This window comes from Schistocerca piceifrons, chromosome 4 (genome assembly GCF_021461385.2).
Source record: "Schistocerca piceifrons isolate TAMUIC-IGC-003096 chromosome 4, iqSchPice1.1, whole genome shotgun sequence".
Taxonomy (NCBI): domain Eukaryota; kingdom Metazoa; phylum Arthropoda; class Insecta; order Orthoptera; family Acrididae; genus Schistocerca; species Schistocerca piceifrons.
This window is the reverse complement of record NC_060141.1, coordinates 669,488,278-669,508,169: the sequence shown is the minus strand read 5'-3', so window position 1 is coordinate 669,508,169 and position 19,892 is coordinate 669,488,278. Positions and strand designations below refer to the sequence as shown.

The 19,892-nt window shown below is 44.2% G+C and overlaps 1 protein-coding gene across 1 annotated transcript in view; it reads left to right on the top strand.

The window, feature by feature from the left end:
- The window catches only part of LOC124795412 (B-cell receptor CD22-like), a 125,331-nt gene that overhangs the window by 98,562 nt on the left and 6,877 nt on the right, over positions 1–19,892 (top strand). The window contains exon 8 of the mRNA XM_047259433.1: positions 3,720–3,997. Within this exon, the coding sequence (XP_047115389.1) occupies positions 3,720–3,997 (278 nt within the window). The remainder of the gene's footprint in view (positions 1–3,719; positions 3,998–19,892) is intronic.

Below are 19,892 nucleotides of genomic sequence, written 5' to 3'. Positions count from 1 at the left end.
GTACTACAGAACATATAACTGTAGTTAATTAAGATAGTAACCCAACTGACATAAACAGTATTTGGGTTTAATTTCGATAGATTAATTAATATTTCACTCTATTTACATTCTGTAGAAATGATTACACGTACCCAATAATGACGGGGTGTCCGCAGCTCGTGATCGTGCGGTAGCGTTCTCGCTTCCCGCGCACGGGTTCCGGGGTTCGATTCCCGGCGGGGTCAGGGATTTTCTCTGCCTCGTGATGAATGGGTGTTGTGTGATGTCCTTAGGTTAGTTAGGTTTAAGTAGTTATAGGGGACTGATGACCATAGATTTTAAGTCCCATAGTGCTCAGAGCCATTTGAACCAATAATGATGACACAATAATATACTGACCTGAATTTTTATAACTAATACATCTGTCTTGTAGATTTTACAGTTTATATGTCTGTTTGAACTTTATTCCAAATCTTCTAGGGACTGTGAACATCTTACACTGTCGGAGCCTTCCTATAGGTCTACAACTACTGTTACTATTGTTCTCTGGTACGAACCCCTCCCACTTCCCCCCCACCTACCCCCCCTAAAAAAATCCCCTGAAGCAAACTGATCGTTGTTCAGCATGCAACAATTCACAATAATGACATATACAGACGATTTGGCCGCTAGTTTCAACATTTATCAGCACGTGCCATCTTTGGCTGCACGTTGATAATGTTACTCACGAAAACTTACGACAAGTCACACTTTAGATAGACTGCTGACACTACCTTACACAACGTTTCAGTTTATACACTTTCCAAAACCACACGTAGACTCCTGCTCACTTGGGAGAGGTCAGTGCTCTGTCATATTCAGACAGCATAACTGGATAGCCGTATGTACGTTGTTAACAAACTTACCCTCCCTGTCGTTACTCTGGGAATGAATATCCAGTTAGGGAATGTATTCACTAAATTTCCTGATGTGTACTTGCGTTGTTTACTTTAGGACAGCTATAGTCATATAAATATAACGGTATAAATATAGTGGTTCATGATTCAGTGTCGAGTACATCTTAATAATTATTTGGTCTGTTAACTCTCCCAGTAACTGTGAAAGTTTTATTTAATTGGTAATTAAAGAAATACAGGTTTCCATACAACCAACTAGAAAACTTCATTTGTCGTTCAGAGGCAGAGAGGAGGCATACCGCACTCAACAGGACCTGGTCTACGTAAACACTGTGGTCTTCACAGCAAGTAACTTGGCGTATTCATTAATTTCAGACAAATTCATCTTTTGTAAAAACGTCTGTCGATAAATAAATCTATTCATTTTTCATTAATCTTTAGTAAGATAATGTCCTTTCCGCATTGCATTCTTCACACATTCCGTTATAGCAATTCCACATAGTTTAGCCGGCCGGAGTGGCCGAGCGGTTCTAGGCGCTCAAGTCCGGAAACGCATTACCGCTACGGTCGCAGGTTCGAATCCTGCCTCGGGCATGGATAAATATACTCGACGGGACCGAACTCAGGTCGTTCTAACTGACTCACCACCTACCTGGCTGGAAACTTGATCTTCTTTCCTTACTGCTGCCTTTGAGAAAGAGAGTGACATTTGTTTAGTATATAACAGCTTAACTTTGAGGTATTTTTGATGAGCCTCTCTGATAAATTACTTTTCTGTTTTACTGTACAGTAGTTTGTTGCGCGAGAAGTTTTCCGTACCTCACTGTGTATCAGATGAACAAAAGACGCGTATAGCTATATACGTAATAAACGCTTGTTTTTTAAACGTATGTTTCCAATAATGCTCGTTAGTACATTACATCCTGCTAGTTGTTGGTTCATTACAGGCAGTTTACATTTGTATTCGAACGCACATGCCGTAACAGTACTCTGAAAGGGGTTCTGTCTTAGTCCGACGTCAGTTAGCACAGGTGTTTGGAAGGATAAGAGAAAAAACTGTAAGAATATTATTTACTCTGCTAAGTTATCAAGTGACATTCCAACTCTTACATCACAAGGAAGCGACAGTATGTAGTACACTACTGGCCATAAAAATTGCTACACCAAGAAGAAATGCAGATAATAAATGCGTATTCATTGGGCAAATATATTATATCAGAACTGACATGTGATTACATTTTCACGTAATTAGGGTGCATAGATCCTGAGAAATCAGTACCCAGAACAACCACCTCTGGCCGTAATAATAGCCTTGATACGCCTGGGCATTGAGTCAAGCAGAGCTTGGATGGCGTGTACAGGTACGGCTGCCCATACATCTTCAACACGATACCACAGTTCATCAAGAGTAGTGACTGGCGTATTAAGACGAGCCTGTTGCTCGACCACCATTGACCAGACGTTTTAAGTTGGTGAAAGATCTGGAGAATGTGCTGGCCAGGGCAACAGTCGAACATTTTCTGTATCCAGAAAGGCCTGTACAGGACCTGCAACATGCGGTCGTGCAATATCCTGCCAAAATGTAGGGTTTCGCTGGGATCGAATTAAGGGTAGAGCCACGGGTCTAACACATCTGAAATGTAACAGCCATTGTTCAAAGTGCCGAGACGTGTAACCAGTGGCACCCCGTACCACCACGTCGGGTGATACGCCAGTATGGCAATGACGAATACACGCTTCCAATGTGTGTTCACCGCGATGTCGCCAAACACGGATGCGACCATCATGATGCTGTAAACAGAACCTGGATTCATTCGAAAAAATGACGTCTGGCCATTCGTGCGCTCAGGTTCGTCGTCGATAAAAAAGAAGAAAAAAGGTTCAAATGGCTCTGAGCATAGTGGGACTTAACATCTATGGTCATCAGTCCCCTAGAACTTAGAACTACTTGAACCTAAGGACATCACACAACACCTAGTCATCACGAGGCAGAGAAAATGTCTGACCCCGTCGGGAATCGAACCCGAGAACCCGTGCGCGGGAAGCGAGAACGCTACCGCACGACCACGAGCTGCAGACTTCGTCGCTGAGTACACCATCGCAGGCGCTCCTGTCTGTGATGCAGCGTCAAGGGTAACCGCAGCCATGGTCTCCGGGCTGTTAGTCCATGCTGCTGCAAACGTCGTCGAACTGTTCGTGCAGATGGTTGTTGTCTTGCAAACGTCGCCATCTGTTGACTCAGGGATCGATACGTGGCTGCACGATCCGTTACAGTCATGCGGTTAAGATACCCGTCATCTCGACTGCTAGCGATACGAGACCGTTGGGATCCAGCACGGCTTTCCGTATTACCCTCCTGAACCCACCCATTCCATATTCTGCAAACAGTCATTGGATCTCGACCAACGCGAGCAGCAATGTCGCAATACGATAAACCGCAATCGCCATAGGCTATAGTTCGACCTTTTGTCAAAGTCGGAAACGTGATGGTACCATTTCTCCTCCTTACACGAGGCATCACAACAACGTTTCACCAGGCAACGCCGGTCAACTGCTGTTTGTGTATGAGAAATCGGTTGGAAACTTTCCTCATGTCGGCACGTTGTAGGTGTCGCCACCGGTACCAACGTTGTGTGAATGCTCTAAAAAGCTAATCATTTGCATATCACAGCATCTTCTTCCTGTCGGTTAAATTTCGTGTCTATAACATCTTCGTGGTGTAGCAATTTTATTGGCGAGTAGTGAAGTAAGGTATAACCTGTAGACTACAATCAGTTATTTTCATGAACTGATGCGATCTGACGTAAACAATGCCATTGTGATAAGTCACTTTTGCTCTCACAGGAGGGCCGAAAGCTCCGTCCAACTGCTCCGTTGTGAACGAGAAGAGGGACGTTTTCGCGGTGCGGTGCCCAACCGAAACTGACCGTGGATTCCGCCAGAGCTACCAGATCGAGATCTACGACCTCTACACAGGCTACTTGCTGCTCAACAAGACGCAGCTGTCGCCAGTCTTCCTGCTGGGCGGCATCGAACAGAATCGACAAGTCACGGTCCGCATTGCAGCTGTCAGCCCCAGGGGTCGCAGTGAATGGACCAGGATAAACATCGTCGGAGGCTCGGTAAGTGACCGAAGCTTTTGGAGTCATGCTCTATGTGGTAAGGCCCATACGTATGATTATTTTGGAGGTAGCATCGAACGTCCGACAGTTTACACATTGATGTTTCACTGTAGGAATGTCATTTCATTGCGTGAAGTAAATCAGGCGGTAATAACACAAGAATTTCTTGTTCCCGCACCGATGACGATGTAGCACTATCGTAATTCTTACTTACACCTCGTCGAAATTGTCTATATCAAATAGGTTTGTTTTTATATCAAGGTGAACTAATATCATGTTCTTTTATTAGTTTGCAAACAAATCTTTCAGTAGGTACACACTCCAGAGTAAGATGTCGTCACGTCAATACATGACGAGGCATATAAGACGGGCCACACAAATACACGGTCCACTTATCTAAACACTCTCAGACCCACTCTCTACAACTGTGTACAATAATACTTAGCGTGTATTAGTTGCATCAGAAATATTTTTCCTCGGTGGGATCGCCACGTAAAATCTGTGAATATTCGAACTTTTCATCGTCCACAAGTGCTCCCACGTGTTATTCATCACTGTAATACTAATAAGTGAATGTAGCATTGCACAGCGGTTCGTGACCGAAAGAATTCACGAAAATTGTTGGTTAGTTATACTCCACCGTGTACCTGAACTTTATTATTGTTATATCGCGCGGTAATTATTGAATTATTAGTTTATTTATTACGACAGTGAACGATTCAAGATTATTTATCGTGGTCCATAAAAATAGGACAAATGTACAAATATGTACTGAAAGCGGGCACATATATTTGTATAAATAATGCATCTAAAATCATTAAAAAGTCATCCAAGAGCTTTAAAAAATTTATCCGTCCTCATTAATAAATTCAGGTCTGAAAGGGTTAATGTGACCACCTCCTGCGTTTGACGTCAACATGCAATAACCACCCTCAGACAGTAGATGGAAGTCGGGCGGGGTAGCCGAGCGGTTCTAGGCTCTACAGTCTGGAACCGCGTGACGCTACGGTCTCAGGTTCGAATCCTGCCTCGGGCATGGATGTGTGTGATGTCCGTAGGTTAGTTAGGTTTAAGTAGTTCTAAGTCTAGGCGACTGATGACCTTAGAAGTTAAGTCCCATAGTGCTCAGAGCCATTTGAACCATTTTGAACAGCAGATGGCCGCACAAGCATGTGGGCGGGATTCAGTAAACAGTTCATTCGTTGCCGTAATGGAAAAACGGAGCGAGTTATTAGGCGTGCAGAAGGGCATGTTTGTTGCGTTTTGGGGCAAGGGTTAAGGCATTTCCGAAACGGATAGGTCTGTAAACTGTTCGTATGCCTGCATGGTTAACGTATACCGTGCGTGGCAAAATGGCGCAATCCAAAACCGGAGTATAGGGAAATGTGGAGCAAAAGGGCCATATATGAAGAGGGTGAGCAATTGCTTCGGAGATGTGTATGAGCGAATAGACAGACAACTGTTAAGCAACTAACCTCCCACATGAACCAAGGGGCTACCAACAGTGTGTCCTCAACGACCGTTCAGCGAACGTTACTGCTTATTAGTCTCCACAGCAGGCGCCTGGTTAATGCATCGATGCTGATCACTAATCAGGCTGGACTTTGCAGGCCAAAACCTCAATTGGACGACCACTGAGTGGTGACAGATGACCCTTTTGGAATGTTTTCAGATGAGTCACGTTGTTAGCTATATCGCACAGATGGTTTTTGGCGTTTATGGCCATGCAACAGTCTTTGCAGTGAAGCAGGTCCGACGAGGGAACGTTGTGCTCTGGAGAATGTTTTCGTGGCATTCCCTGCGTGATATCGCCATTCTGGAGGCACAGTGGATAGTTTCTCGACACGATGGCATGTACCAGCAAGACAGTGCGAAGTGTGACATAGCTCGTAAGTACGTGCGTTGTTCGAATAGCACCAGTATGAGTTTACCGTAGTTGTATGGCCAATAAATTACCCGTATTAAAACCCAATGGATAATCCGTGGGACCTTCTCGATCTGTCTATTCAATTGAGAAGCCTAACGTAGATGGCCATAGCACCAGTGACGTCATGGCATATCTCGGCTTCTTACAGGACCTTACTGAATCTCTTCCTGCACGTCACAGGGAAGTCCATGCCGTAAAAGGTCTTTATTAAGGCTTTTGACAGGTAGTCATAATGCGACTGGATAGTGTATACAGTGTGGTCCATTGATAGCGACTGGGACAAATACCTCAAGAAATAAGCATCAAACGAAAAATCTAAAAAAGAACGAAACTCGTCTCGCTTGAAGGGGAAACCAGATGGCACTACGGTTGACCCTCTAGACGGCGCTGCCATAGGTCAAACGGATATCAACTGCGTTTTTTTTTACATAGGAACCCCCATTTCATGTTACATATTCGTGCAGTACGCAAAGAAATATGAACGTTTTAGTTGGACCACTTTTTACGCTTTGTGATACATGGCGCTGCAATATTTACAAACGTATAAGTACGTAGTATCACGTAACATTCCGCCAGTGCGGACGGTATTTGCTTCGTGATACATTACCCGTGTTGAAATGGACAGTTTACCAATTTCGGAAAAGGTTGATGTCGTGTTGATGTATGGCTATTGTGATCAAAATGCCCACCAGGCGTGTGCTACGTATGCTGTTCGGTATCCTGGACGACACCCTCCAAGTGTCCGGACCGTTCGCCGGATAGTTACGTTATTTAAGGAAACAGGAAGTGTTCAGCCACATGTGAAACGTCAGCCACGACCTGCAACAAATGATGATGCCCAAGAAGGTGTTTTAGCTGCTGTCGCAACCAATCCTCACATCAGTAGCAGACAAATTGGGCGAGAATCGGGAATCTCAAAAACGTCGGTGTTGAGAATGCTACGTCAACATCGAATGCACCCGTACCACATTTCTATGCACCAGGAATTGCATGGCGACGACTTTGAACGTCGTGTACAGTTCTGCCACTGGGCACAAGAGAAATTACGCGACGATGACAGATTTTTTGCACGCGTTCTATTTAGCGACGAAGCGTCATTCACCAACAGCGGTAACGCAAACCGGCATAATATGCACTATTGGGCAACGGAAAATGCACGATGGCTGCGACAAGTGGATCATCAGCGACCTTGCCGGGTTAATGTATGGTGCGGTATTATGGGAGGAAGGATAATTGCCCCCGTTTTATCGATGACAATCTAAATGGTGCAATGCATGCTGATTCCCTACGTAATGGTTCAAATGGCTCTGAGCACAATGGGACTTAACTTCTGAGGTTATCAGTCACCTAGAACTTAGAACTACTTAACTAACCTAAGGACATCACACACATTCATGCCCGAGGCAGGATTCGAACCTGCGACCTACGTAATGTTCTACCTATGTTACAAGATGTTTCACTGCAGGATGTACTTCAAACGTGATGGATGTTCGGCACATAGCTCGCGTGATGTTGGAGCGGTATTGAATAGCATATTTCATGACAGGTGGATTGGTCGTCGAAGCCTACACGTTCACCGGATCTGACTTCCCCGGATTTCTTTCTGTGGGGAGAGTTGAAGGATATTTGCTATCGTGATCCACCGACAACGCCTGACAACATGCGTCAGAGCATTGTCAATGCATGTGCGAACATTACGGAAGGCGAACTACTCGCTGTTGAGAGGAATGTCGTTAGACGTATTCCGAAATGCATTGAGGTTGATGAACATCATTTTGAACATTTATTGCATTAGTGTGGTATTTACAGGTAATAACGCTGTAACATCATGCGTTCTCAGAAATGATAAGTTCACTAAGTTACATGTATCACATTGGAACAACCGAAGTAAAATGTTCAAACGTAACTACGTTTTGTATTTTAATTTAAAAAACCTACCTGTGACGAACTGTTCGTCTAAATTTGTGAGCCGTAAGTTTGTGACTATTGCAGCGCCATGTGTCACAAAGCGTAAAAAGTGGTCCAACTAAAACGTTTATATTTCTTTGCGTACTACACGAATATGTAATATAAAATGGGGGTTCCTATGTAAAAAATCGCAGTTGATATCCATTTGACCTATGGCAGTGCCATTTAGCGGGCCAACAATAGCGCCATCTGGTTTCCCCCTCCAAGCTAGACAAGTTTCGTTGTTTGTAGATTTTTCATTTGACGCTTATTTTGTGAGATATTTGGCGCAGTCACCATCAATGGACCACCCTGTATATAATATGGGTAAATGTATCAACGTGTTGTTGGAGAGGGCAAGCGAATTTTGTGTGGGACAGACAGACAATTGTACAGTTTATGAACAGCATCGGAAAGAGCCTTCGAAAAAGACTTCAAAGACATCAGAGGAACTTGACCAATTAGTTGCAAGTTAACAGCACCGCAACCCATTTTCAAGAAAACAGGTGCCACACACGTCTGCCTCACTTTTAAAAAAAGCTGTAAAAATTTCGGTAATTGAGCATCTCCTTGGTGAAAGGTTGCGATGGTGCTGACTGTTATCCTGTTCCCCGCCTCACTGCTAGCTGGTATGCTTTTCAACTACAGTCGGAAATGGTGGGCGGCCATATAGTTCTTCACTATCTACTCGATACTTAGTAGTCGTCCAGCTTCTAATTTTATCGGAGACTGGGGGCACTAAATGAGTCATCTGTCTGGTCTGATAGAATCCGCCACGATATCCCACTGAAGTACACATTCATTTGTTAGATGAATTCCAGTATCTGCCTTCCTCTACAGCTTTTACCCTATCGGCCTCCTCTAGTACAACGATATTAAATTCTTGAAGTCGTAACACATGTCGTATTATCGTGATCCTTCCTCTTGTCACTGTTCTACAGGTATTCCTCCCTTTGCTGACTCTTCTGAAGCTATGCAAATTTCTTATCTTGCACATACACCCAATTTACAACTTCCATTTATATCGACACACTCAGACACACCAATTCTATTACTTACTGGTTTCCCCACTGTCCATGATTCATTTTCATACGTTGCTGAGCTCCAAGTGTGCATTCTCAAAAATCTCTTCGTCAGTGTAAGGCCTACTTTTGGTACTAGTAAAATCTTTTTGGCCAGTAAGGTCCTCTTTACCTCAGCGAATATCGTTGTTATATCCGCCTTGCTTCGTCCGACAAGGATTACTTCGATACTAAGGTAGCAGAATTCTTTAATTTTGTCTCTTCGTTACATTTCTCGCAGTTTGCGTCTCCACTACTTTTCATTATTTCCGTCTTCCTTCGATTTACACTCGGTCCACGGTATTTAACCCAGTTCATTCCTCTCAGCAGACCCTGTAATTGTTCATGACTTTCGCTGAGGACGTCAATTACTCAGTAAAAATAGTCACTGATATTCTTTCAGATTAAATTTTAATCTCACTTTTGATTCTTTTTTTTTATTACCTTCATCGGTTCTTGGTTGTACATACTGAAGAGTACAGACGAAAGGCTGGATACGTGCCTTACATCCCTTTTGAATTTAGCACTTCGTTCTTTGTCTTATAATCTTACTTTTCCCTCTTTTTCTTGTATATATTTTATATTCGAAAGGCTTGCACCACCTTACATTGTCGAAAGCTTTCTCCGGTTTGTACAATCCAATGAACGAGCCTTGGCTTTAGTTCAGTCTTGCTTCCATTACGGATGCAAAATCAGAAGTGCCTCTCTGGTGCCTTTATCTAGCCTAAAACCAAGCTGATCGTCGTCAAACAGATCCTCAGTTTTCTTTTCCGTTGTTTTGTAAATTTTTCTTGTCAGTAACTGTATTCACGAGTAGTTAAGCTTACTGTGTGATAGTTGTCACAATTGTATGCCCTTGCTGTCTTCAAAATTGTGTGGGTGTTATTTTTCCGAAAGTCTGATGGTACGTCGCCCGTGTCATAGCTTATACATACCAACCCAACATGAATAGTGGTTTGTTTGCCACATCTCCAAAATGATTTAAGACATTCAGAAGTAATGTTGTAAGTAGGGACTAACAACATTACCTCTGAATGTCTTATTTAATCTCAACTACTCTACATTTCCTCTATACTATGACTCTGATACTGGATCTTCAATACGGACTCCGATTTCTTCTTCTATGACATCAGACAATTCCTCCCCTCAAATGGCCCTTCACCATACCGGTTCCACCTATCCATGATGTGATCTGCGTCCGACAGTGGAATTTCCCGTGCGGTCTTACTTTTTAATCTCGCCGAAGGTTGTTTTGAATTTCCTGCGTACTGAGCCAGTCCTTGCGACGAACATTAATTTTCAATTACCTCATATTTTTCCTGTAGCCATTTCCATCTGGCTTCCCTCCAGTTCTTCACTTTTCGTTTCCTACCTTAAACCGTGTGAAATGCTTGTTAGAATATTGTAGTGTGGGTTGTACTGCAGAATAATTGTTAGGAAACTTATTCGATATGTCTCGCCGTTTCCGAGATAACTGCTACTGAAGTTAGGCAATGAGAACCGTTGCGCGCAATTTCAAATGGCAAGCGAGAGATGGCGTCTCCAAACGTGTTCTTCGTTTCGTTTCCTGAACCTGAACAACAGAGCGATACGCTTTACTGTATGGTTAAATGATGATGGCGTCCTCTTGGGTAAAATATTCCGGAGGTTAAATAGTTCCCCATTCGGATCTCCGGGCGAGGACTACTCAGGAGGACGTTGTTATCAGGAGAAAGAAAACTGGCGTTCTACGAATCGGAGCGTGGAATGTCAGATCCCTTAATCGGGCAGGTAGGTTAGAAAATTTAAAAGGAAAATGGGGATACGTTAAAGTTAGATTAGTGGGAATTAGTGAAGTTCGGTGGCAGGAAGAACAAGACTTTTGGTCACGTGAACACAGGTTTATAAATACAAAATCAAATGCGGGTAATGCAGGAGTAGGTTTAATAATGAATAGGAAAAAAGGAAGGCGCGTAAGCTACTACAAGAAGCACAGGGAAGGCATTATTGTGGCCAAGACAGATACGAAGCCCACGGCTACCACAGTAGTACAAATTTATAGGCCAACTAGCTCCGCAGATGACGAAGCGATTGATGAAATATATGATGAGATAAAAGAAATTATTCAGATAGTGAAGGGAGACGAAAATTTAATAGTAATGGGTGACTGGAACTCGATAGTAGGAAGGGAAGAGAAGGAAATGTAGTACATGAATATGGAATGGGAGTAACGAATGGAAGAGGAAACCGCCTGGTAGAATTTTGCACATAGCATAACTTAATCATAGCTAACACCTACGTTTGCATCATTTGTAGACTTAGAGAAAGCTTTTGACAATGCTGATTGGAATACTCTCTTTCAAATTCTGAAGGTGGCAGGGGTAAAATATAGGGAGCGAAAGGCTATTTACAATTTGTACAGAAACCAGACGGCAGATATAAGAGTGGAGGGGCATGAAAGGGAAGCAGTGGTTGGGAAGGGAGTGAAACAGTATTGTAGCCTATCCCCGATGTTTTTCAATCTGTATATTGAGCCAGCAGTAAAGGAAACAAAAGAAAATTTCGGAGTAGAAATTAAAATCCATGGAGAATAAATAAAAACTTTGAGGTTTGCCGATGTCATTGTAATTCTGTCAGAGACAGCAAAGAACCTGGAAGAGCAGCTGAACGGAATGGACAGTGTCTTGGAAGGAGGATGAACATCAACAAAAGCAAAAAGAAGATAATGGAATGTAGTCGAATTAAATCGGGTGATGCTGCGGGAATTAGATTAGGAAATGAGCGCTTGTAGTAGTAAATGGGTTTTGCTATTTTGGGAGCAAAATAACTGATGGTCGAAGTAGAGAGGATATAAAATGTATACTGGCAATGGCAAGAAAAGCGTGGACGATAAATAGTTTAGACAAGAAGAGAATAGAAGCTTTAGAAATGTGGTGCTACAGAAGAACGCTGAAGATTAGATGGGTAGATCACATTACTAATGAGAAGGTATTGAATAGAATTTGAGAGAAAAGAAATTTGTTGCACAACTTGACTACAAGAAGGGATCGGTTGAGAGGGCATATTCTGAGGCATCAAGGAATCACCAATTTATTATTGGAGGGCAGCGTGGAGGGTAAAAATCGTAGAGGAAGACCAAGAGATGAATACGCTAAACAGATTCAGAAGGGTGTAGGTTGCAGTAGGCACTGGGAGATGAAGAAGCTTGCACAGGATAGAGTAGCATGGAGAGCTGCATCAAACCAGTCTCAGGACTGAAGACCACAACAATAACAACGGTTGAAATATTACTCCTGTTACCCATGCTTCCTCACAGTTACCTCTTCCTGTGATTCTTGAACTATATTTTCACCATTAATAGCTGAAATAAACATCTCTCTCATTCCTACTGCCAAGACTATATTTTCCCGCAATCGTTTGTCCTTTTGGTTCCGCTACAACCGGATTCCAATCTCCAGTGGTTACTAGATTTTCATGTCCCTTTAAGTAAATTCTGTATCTCTTCATCGTCTCTTGCGACGTAGGCATGTATGGTCAGTTTGCTGTCGAATCTGATGAGAACAAACCTATCACTGAAATGTTCGGAGTAACCCGCTCTCAGCAGTACTTTCCTAATCGTAACGAATCCTGCTCCCGTTATTGCATTTTCACCTACTGCTGATATTACTCTTATCCGTCTGATAAGAAATCCTTGTCGTCTTTCCATTTCATTTCACTGACACCCTTTATGCGAGAGCATTTCCATTTTCAGATTTTCTAGCTTTTCTACTACGTTCATACTTCTGACACTTCACCCTTCGTCTCGTTGAGTCTTACTATTTCGTTGCTTATTCCACATTATTCCTCTTTGTAAGCCTCCACTTGGCGATCCCGTCCTGGAGGGCCGAATGGAAAACTAAAGTTAAGCCGCGCTGAATGGCCGCGAGGTTTGAGGCGCCATGTCACAGATTGCGCGACCCCTCCCGCCGGAGTTTCGAGTCCTCCCTCGGGCATGTGTGTGTGTGTTGTTCGTACCATAAGTTAGTTTAATTATTGTGTAAATCTAGGGACCGATGACTTCATCAGTTTGATGCCTCAGGAATTCACACACACACACACACACACACACACACACTAAGCTGGAATTTTTGCCAGTGGTGATATCTTCATGACAACGTTTCAATTAAGAGCACATATCCTACGGATAAACATTAGGTATCATTATTTCAGTAGTTTCCAGTCAACACGCCTCTGACAGCGCTGGTTTCCAGATTTTAGGGTCAGTTTCCCATCCCAAGTGTAAGAGAATGCCGTGAACCTCCGTCCGCTTGTCCGCCTTCTTTCACAACGCCGGTATCATATACGTGCCACTCTCTGCCCTACTTCGGGATAAAACAGAATGAGCTGCCCTTCTTTGACCATTTTCGATGTACTCTGTCAATCCTATCTGATGCGGATCCTACCTCGCACAGCAGTACTCCGGGAGAGGGCGGACAAGCGTAGTTTAAGTAGCCTCTTTAGTAGACCTGTTTGGTTTTCTAAGTGTTCTGCCAATAAATCCAAGGCTTTGATTTGCTTTCCACACAAGATTATCTGTACCATCTTACCAATTAAAGTTATTCGTGAATAAGATTTTCACTCTGCAGCGGAGTGTGCGCTGATATGAAACTTCCTGACAGATTAAAACTGTGTGCCCGACCGAGACTCGAACTCGGGACCTTTGCCTTTCGCGGGCAAGTGCTCTACCATCTGAACTACCGAAGCACGACTCACGCCCGGTACTCACAGCTTTACTTCTGCCAGTACCACGTCTGCTACCTTCCAAACTTTACAGAAGCTCTCCTGCGAACTGGCAGAAGTAAAGCTGAGAGTACCGGGCGTGAGTCGTGCTTCGGTAGCTCAGATGGTAGAGCACTTGCCCGCGAAAGGCAAAGGTCCCGAGTTCGAGTCTCGGTCTGGCACACAGTTTTAATCTGCCAGAAAGATTCAAAGTTATTCGTAATAGTAATCAGCAAGTGTTTAGTTGTGTTTTATGTGATTTATCGTGGAACTTGTGGGTGTTGAAGGGATCAGACTACAAAGGCCACAGGTCTAACTTAAATTTAGCTGATTCATTTTAGTGCTAATGTGGATGACTTCACACTTTTAATGATTTAGAGTCAATTCCCACTTTTTGCACCATGCAGGTATCTTGTCTAAATCAATTTGCAATTCGTTTCGATCATCTGATGACATAAATTACGGTAAATGACATACATCTACGAACAGCTTAAGAGAAGTGCTCAAATCGTCTCCTAAATAGTTCATGTGGATCAGGAACACCACAGGGCCTATTACACTTGTCTGAGGAACACCAGATATTACTTTTGTAGTACTCGATGACTTAGCGTCAGTTACTACGAATTGTGACCTTTCTGACAGAAAATCACGGCTCCAGTCACACAACTGAGGCGACAATCCATCGCCACGCAGTTTAATTAGACGTCGCTTGTGGGGAACTGTGTCAAAAGCCTTCTGGAAATCTAAGAACATAGACTCAATCTGATGTCACCTGTCGCTAGCAGTCATTACTTCATGAGAATAAAGAGCTAGTTGAGTTTCAGAAGAACGATACTTTCTGAATCAGCATTGGCTATTGGTCAATGAATCGTTTCCTTCGAGGTGTTGCATAATATTCGAGCGCAATGTATGTTCCAAAATCCTCCAGCAAATCGACGTTAGTGATATGGATCTGTAATTCAGCGGATTACTCTTATTTCCTTTCTTGAGTATTGGCTGACTTGTACAACTTTCCTGTCTTTAGATACGCATCTGTCGACTTGCCTGCGGTTGTATATGATTACTAAGAATGGAGCTAAGCTACTGTATCTGCATCCTCAGAGAGGAACCTGACTGGTATACATCCTCGACCGGAGACCTTGCCATTATTAAGCGTTTTAAGCTGCATCGTTACAGAAAAGGATGGCTACTTCTAAGCTACTCGGGAGTTGTTCTTGATTAGAATTCTGGAATATTTACTTCGTCTTCTTTTGTGAAGGACTTTCAGGAAACAGTGTTTAGTAACCCTGATTTAGTGGCACTGTCATTAATATCATAACCATAGTTATCGCACAATGATGCTATTGATTGCGTCCTGTCGTCAGTGTGCTTCACATACAGCCAGAAGCTGTTTGGATTTTATGCGAGATTTCGAGACAGAGTTTCATTGTGGAAATTATTAAAAGCATCTCACATTAAATTTCTGTCAAACTTCACCAATATTGGGGATTTTTCTGCCTTTTAAATTTAGCTTGCTTGTTTCGTTGCCTCTGCAATCATGTTCTGACCTGTTTTGTGCACCATGGACCATCAGTGCCATCTCTTATTAATTTTTCTGGTAAATACCTCTCAATTGCAGTCAATATTATTTCTCTGAATTTAAACCACATCCGGTCTATGCTTGCATAGTCAGATTGAAAGGAGTGGAGATTGCCTCTCAGGAACGTTTCAAAGGACTTTTATCTTTTCTTTTTTTAATGGATAAATTTTGTGTTCAAGAGTGAAAAAGAACACGAAAAGTTTGCGGGTCAGTGAAGCACAAATAGGCAGATAGCAAGAGTAAATAGAATTCCTATAGAATTAGAACAAAGCGTGAAATGGGCAGGGCACAGGTAAGTAGAATTCGTGGGGAATTAGAATAATGACCCGTTGTCTGGCAAAGCTTGAGTGTTTATTCTATGTCACTAGCACCTACTGTACTTAAGTATTTTTATCTTAATGCCAGAGAATCTCTGTGCACATTATTTGTCCACGAAAACGAGGCAGTATTACCAAAGTATCCGAATAGATTTACAAAAAAGTTTGGAGGAACCGTGAAAACTTCACATACCCCAGGCAGATAACAACTACAGAAACGTGGCAGTCACACGCTAGGTGGAGCACTTACAAACGGATGTTTTTCTGACGCCGGTACCTAACGATGTTTCTGTTTTTGTGGTATATACATAATACACTTTTTTTAACAACAGAAAATGCAAGTCAATTGCTGATAAACCTACGCTCATATTGGCAACAGCACAGTAGCGTAGTCGTCGACCGAATACATACACTCCTGGAAATTGAAATAAGAACACCGTGAATTCATTGTCCCAGGAAGGGGAAACTTTATTGACACATTCCTGGGGTCAGATACATCACATGATCACACTGACAGTACCACAGGCACATAGACACAGGCAACAGAGCATGCACAATGTCGGCACTAGTACAGTGTATATCCACCTTTCGCAGCAATGCAGGCTGCTATTCTCCCATGGAGACGATCGTAGAGATGCTGGATGTAGTCCTGTGGAACGGCTTGCCATGCCATTTCCACCTGGCGCCTCAGTTGGACCAGCGTTCGTGCTGGACGTGCAGACCGCGTGAGACGACGCTTCATCCAGTCCCAAACATGCTCAATGGGGGACAGATCCGGAGATCTTGCTGGCCAGGGTAGTTGACTTACACCTTCTAGAGCACGTTGGGTGGCACGGGATACATGAGGACGTGCATTGTCCTGTTGGAACAGCAAGATCTCTTGCCGGTCTAGGAATGGTAGAACGATGGGTTCGATGACGGTTTGGATGTACCGTGCACTATTCAGTGTCCCCTCGACGATCACCAGTGGTGTACGGCCAGTGTAGGAGATCGCTCCCTACACCATGATGCCGAGTGTCGGCCCTGTGTGCCTCGGTCGTATGCAGTCCTGATTGTGGTGCTCACCTGCACGGCGCCAAACACGCATACGACTATCATTGGCACCAAGGCAGAAGCGACTCTCATCGCTGAAGACGACACGTCTCCATTCGTCCCTCCATTCACGCCTGTCGCGACACCACTGGAGGCGGGCTGCACGATGTTGGGGCGTGAGCGGAAGACGGCCTAACGGTGTGCGGGACCGTAGCCCAGCTTCATGGAGACGGTTGCGAATGGTCCTCGCCGATTCCCCAGGAGCAACAGTGTCCCTAATTTGCTGGGAAGTGGCGGTGCGGTCCCCTACGGCACTGCGTAGGATCCTGCGGTCTTGGCGTGCATCCGTGCGTCGCTGCGGTCCGGTCCCAGGTCGACGGGCACGTGCACCTTCCGCCGACCACTGGCGACAACATCGATGTACTGTGGAGACCTCACGCCCCACGTGTTGAGCAATTCGGCGGTACGTCCACCCGGCCTCCCGCATGCCCACTATACGCCCTCGCTCAAAGTCCGTCAACTGCACATACGTTTCACGTCCACGCTGTCGCGGCATGCTACCAGTGTTAAAGACTGCGATGGAGCTCCGTATGCCGCGGCAAACTGGTTGACACTGACGGCGGCGGTGCACAAATGCTGCGCAGCTAGCGCCATTCGACGGCCAACACCGCGGTTCCTGGTGTGTCCGCTGTGCCGTGCGTGTGATCATTGCTTGTACAGCCCTCTCGCAGTGTCCGGAGCAAGTATGGTGGGTCTGACACACCGGTGTCAATGTGTTCTTTTTTCCATTTCCAGGAGTGTAGTTCAGTCAGACTCATTCCCCAATTTACTACACTTTTACAAGCTTCTCAGACTATTCCTAAACATCGAATGTAGAGTGAGTTTTTTATAATGGACGATCGAAACGTTTGGGTTCGAAGGCCATACGGTCCAGACTCGTTATGTCAATCAGTCAAAATCGCTGTGAGGAGTGACAGACAAACCTGGTTGAAGATGCCCACTTGGTTTAACACCGTGCCCTGTTACGTGATGAAGTCCGTGTCTGCTGCACATCATCGTCAGTAAAGAATCGTCGATCTTCCAAGATACTTTTTAGGGGACTGAAGACTTGGAGAGAGATGAGGACTATAGACCGGGTGCTTGAGTACCTTCATTTTGAGTTGACGTAACTTCTGCATTACATTTTTAATATGAGGATGTGATTATCGAATCGCAACCGGTACACCAGTTGGGCCACCATTCGACAACAGTGGTTTTCAACAGACATGCTTCGTCATTCACAGATTTCATTCTCCGATGGATTTCTACCGGAGGTCAACGGTTGAAATCCGTGTCCAGCCATCCTGATTTAGGTTTCCCATGATTTCCCTAAATCGCTTCACGCAACTATTGGGACGGTTCCTTTGAAAGGGCACGGCCGACTTCTTTCCCTAATCCGCTGGTACCGATGACATAGCTGGATGGTCACTCCCCCAAATCAACCAAACAAACAATGGGAATATGTGATGTATGGTTTCAGGACGGTTACACTCAGTGGATTACTGGATCTCAACGCCACAACTCAAGCACCTCCTGTGATTACTCATACACAGTTCTGTCCCATTAATGTGACCACCTGTTAAACGCCCGAATAACCAACTTTTGCAGCACTGACCACTGCGAGACGTGTAGGAACAGATTCAGTGAGGCCCTGGAACGTACAGAAGGGGGTTTGGAGCCTTGGTGACTCCAGTGCCGCAGCCATCTGTGCTACGTTTATCGCCTGAGGATCCATGGCGCGAACAGTCCGATAGATTCTCGATTTTGTTTTAATTCTGTGGGTTTGATGGGCATGGATTTTGGTAAACTCATCCTGGTGCTCTTCGAGCCATGAAAGTACACTAAGTCCTGTGCGAGAGGTTGCATTGTCCTACTGGCAGACGCTATAGTGTCGAGGAGAAACCAACTGCACGTGGAGGTGGACATGTTTCCCAAGGATAGATGCATACTTGTGTTGATCAATTGTGCTTTCCAGTCTGAGTACCCAGGGAACCCCATGGAAAGATTCCCCTACCATAACTCTCCCTCCTCGTTGCAGGGTGTTTGCTTTCAGATTTCACACCGTACATGCCAACGAAAATCTGTCCTATGGAACATGAAACGGGATTCATTTGAAGCGCCCAACTTTCACCATTCCGTGGACGCCCAGTTGCGGTATTTACATACTGGAATGCAAACTCCAATCTTTGTCCCGAATGAGCAGCATGCACCAAGAGCGCTACCAATTATTGTGCATCATACATCTTCCCTTTTATATAATAATCACTTTCTTATGTTTAGTTGTAGTGGTACGAGGTGAATCTCAATGGTTGCTTTGACAATTTTGTATCAGCTCGTTCGTTGTGTCCAGATTGTGATGTATTTCTCAATATATTGTGGAATAGTGGATTACATACCCGTTACGGATTACCACCTTAACATGGTGAAAAGATTTGCACGGCTCAGTGATTCACAGAGGTATACCAGATTGGTCAGTAGATGCGACACCAGAAACACAACAGTCTTCCTAGAGGGCTCCCTTGGTGGGAGAATGTGGGCTGCAACCACACAGGCCATCGGCTAAGTCTGAGGCTGCTTACACCCACTATACAACCTGCGAATATTATGCCACATATTTTGTAAGCTGCCCTTCACACCTTCTTGCTTGCAACTTGTACTGTGGGACTTCGTACAGAAAGTTACGCTGTCATCCCAAGCTAAAACTATTGAGCCCTAAAAGTGGCGCATTGTCAGAAGAGGGCGCATGCTCCCATTATCCTGCAGACACAGTTCTGCCACAGTACAAATTACGGACGAACCACAGTGCGCACAAATTGTCCATTGGTTCACCGGCAATTCTGGCTTCACATGGACCAAATTCAATGTGGCGTGCATCTGCCGTGAAATAATACACGCAACTGATGAAGCGAAATCTGGGTCAAGGAACACGTGATATTCATTTTTTCGGCAAGATTAAAAAATGTACGAGGGAAAGAAATTTTCCTACTTTGAGGACGTTCTCGAATAGCTTCGTGACCAAGAAGCGCATTTCTGTTGTCAAGGAAAAGAATAGTTCTGAACGTTATTTACAGAGACTTGGTGGGTATGTTAAAATTAGGGTCATGTATCTACGTCACTTTGTTGTCTAGCACAGCATTCAGTAAAGGTTACTTGGCCTGCTGTAATAATGAGTAACTTACATTTGGAATCGTCTAGTGTACAGGCCTCGAATTACTGACCGAGATATTTTTACGTAGGTTGTTCTCCTTACTGCCTA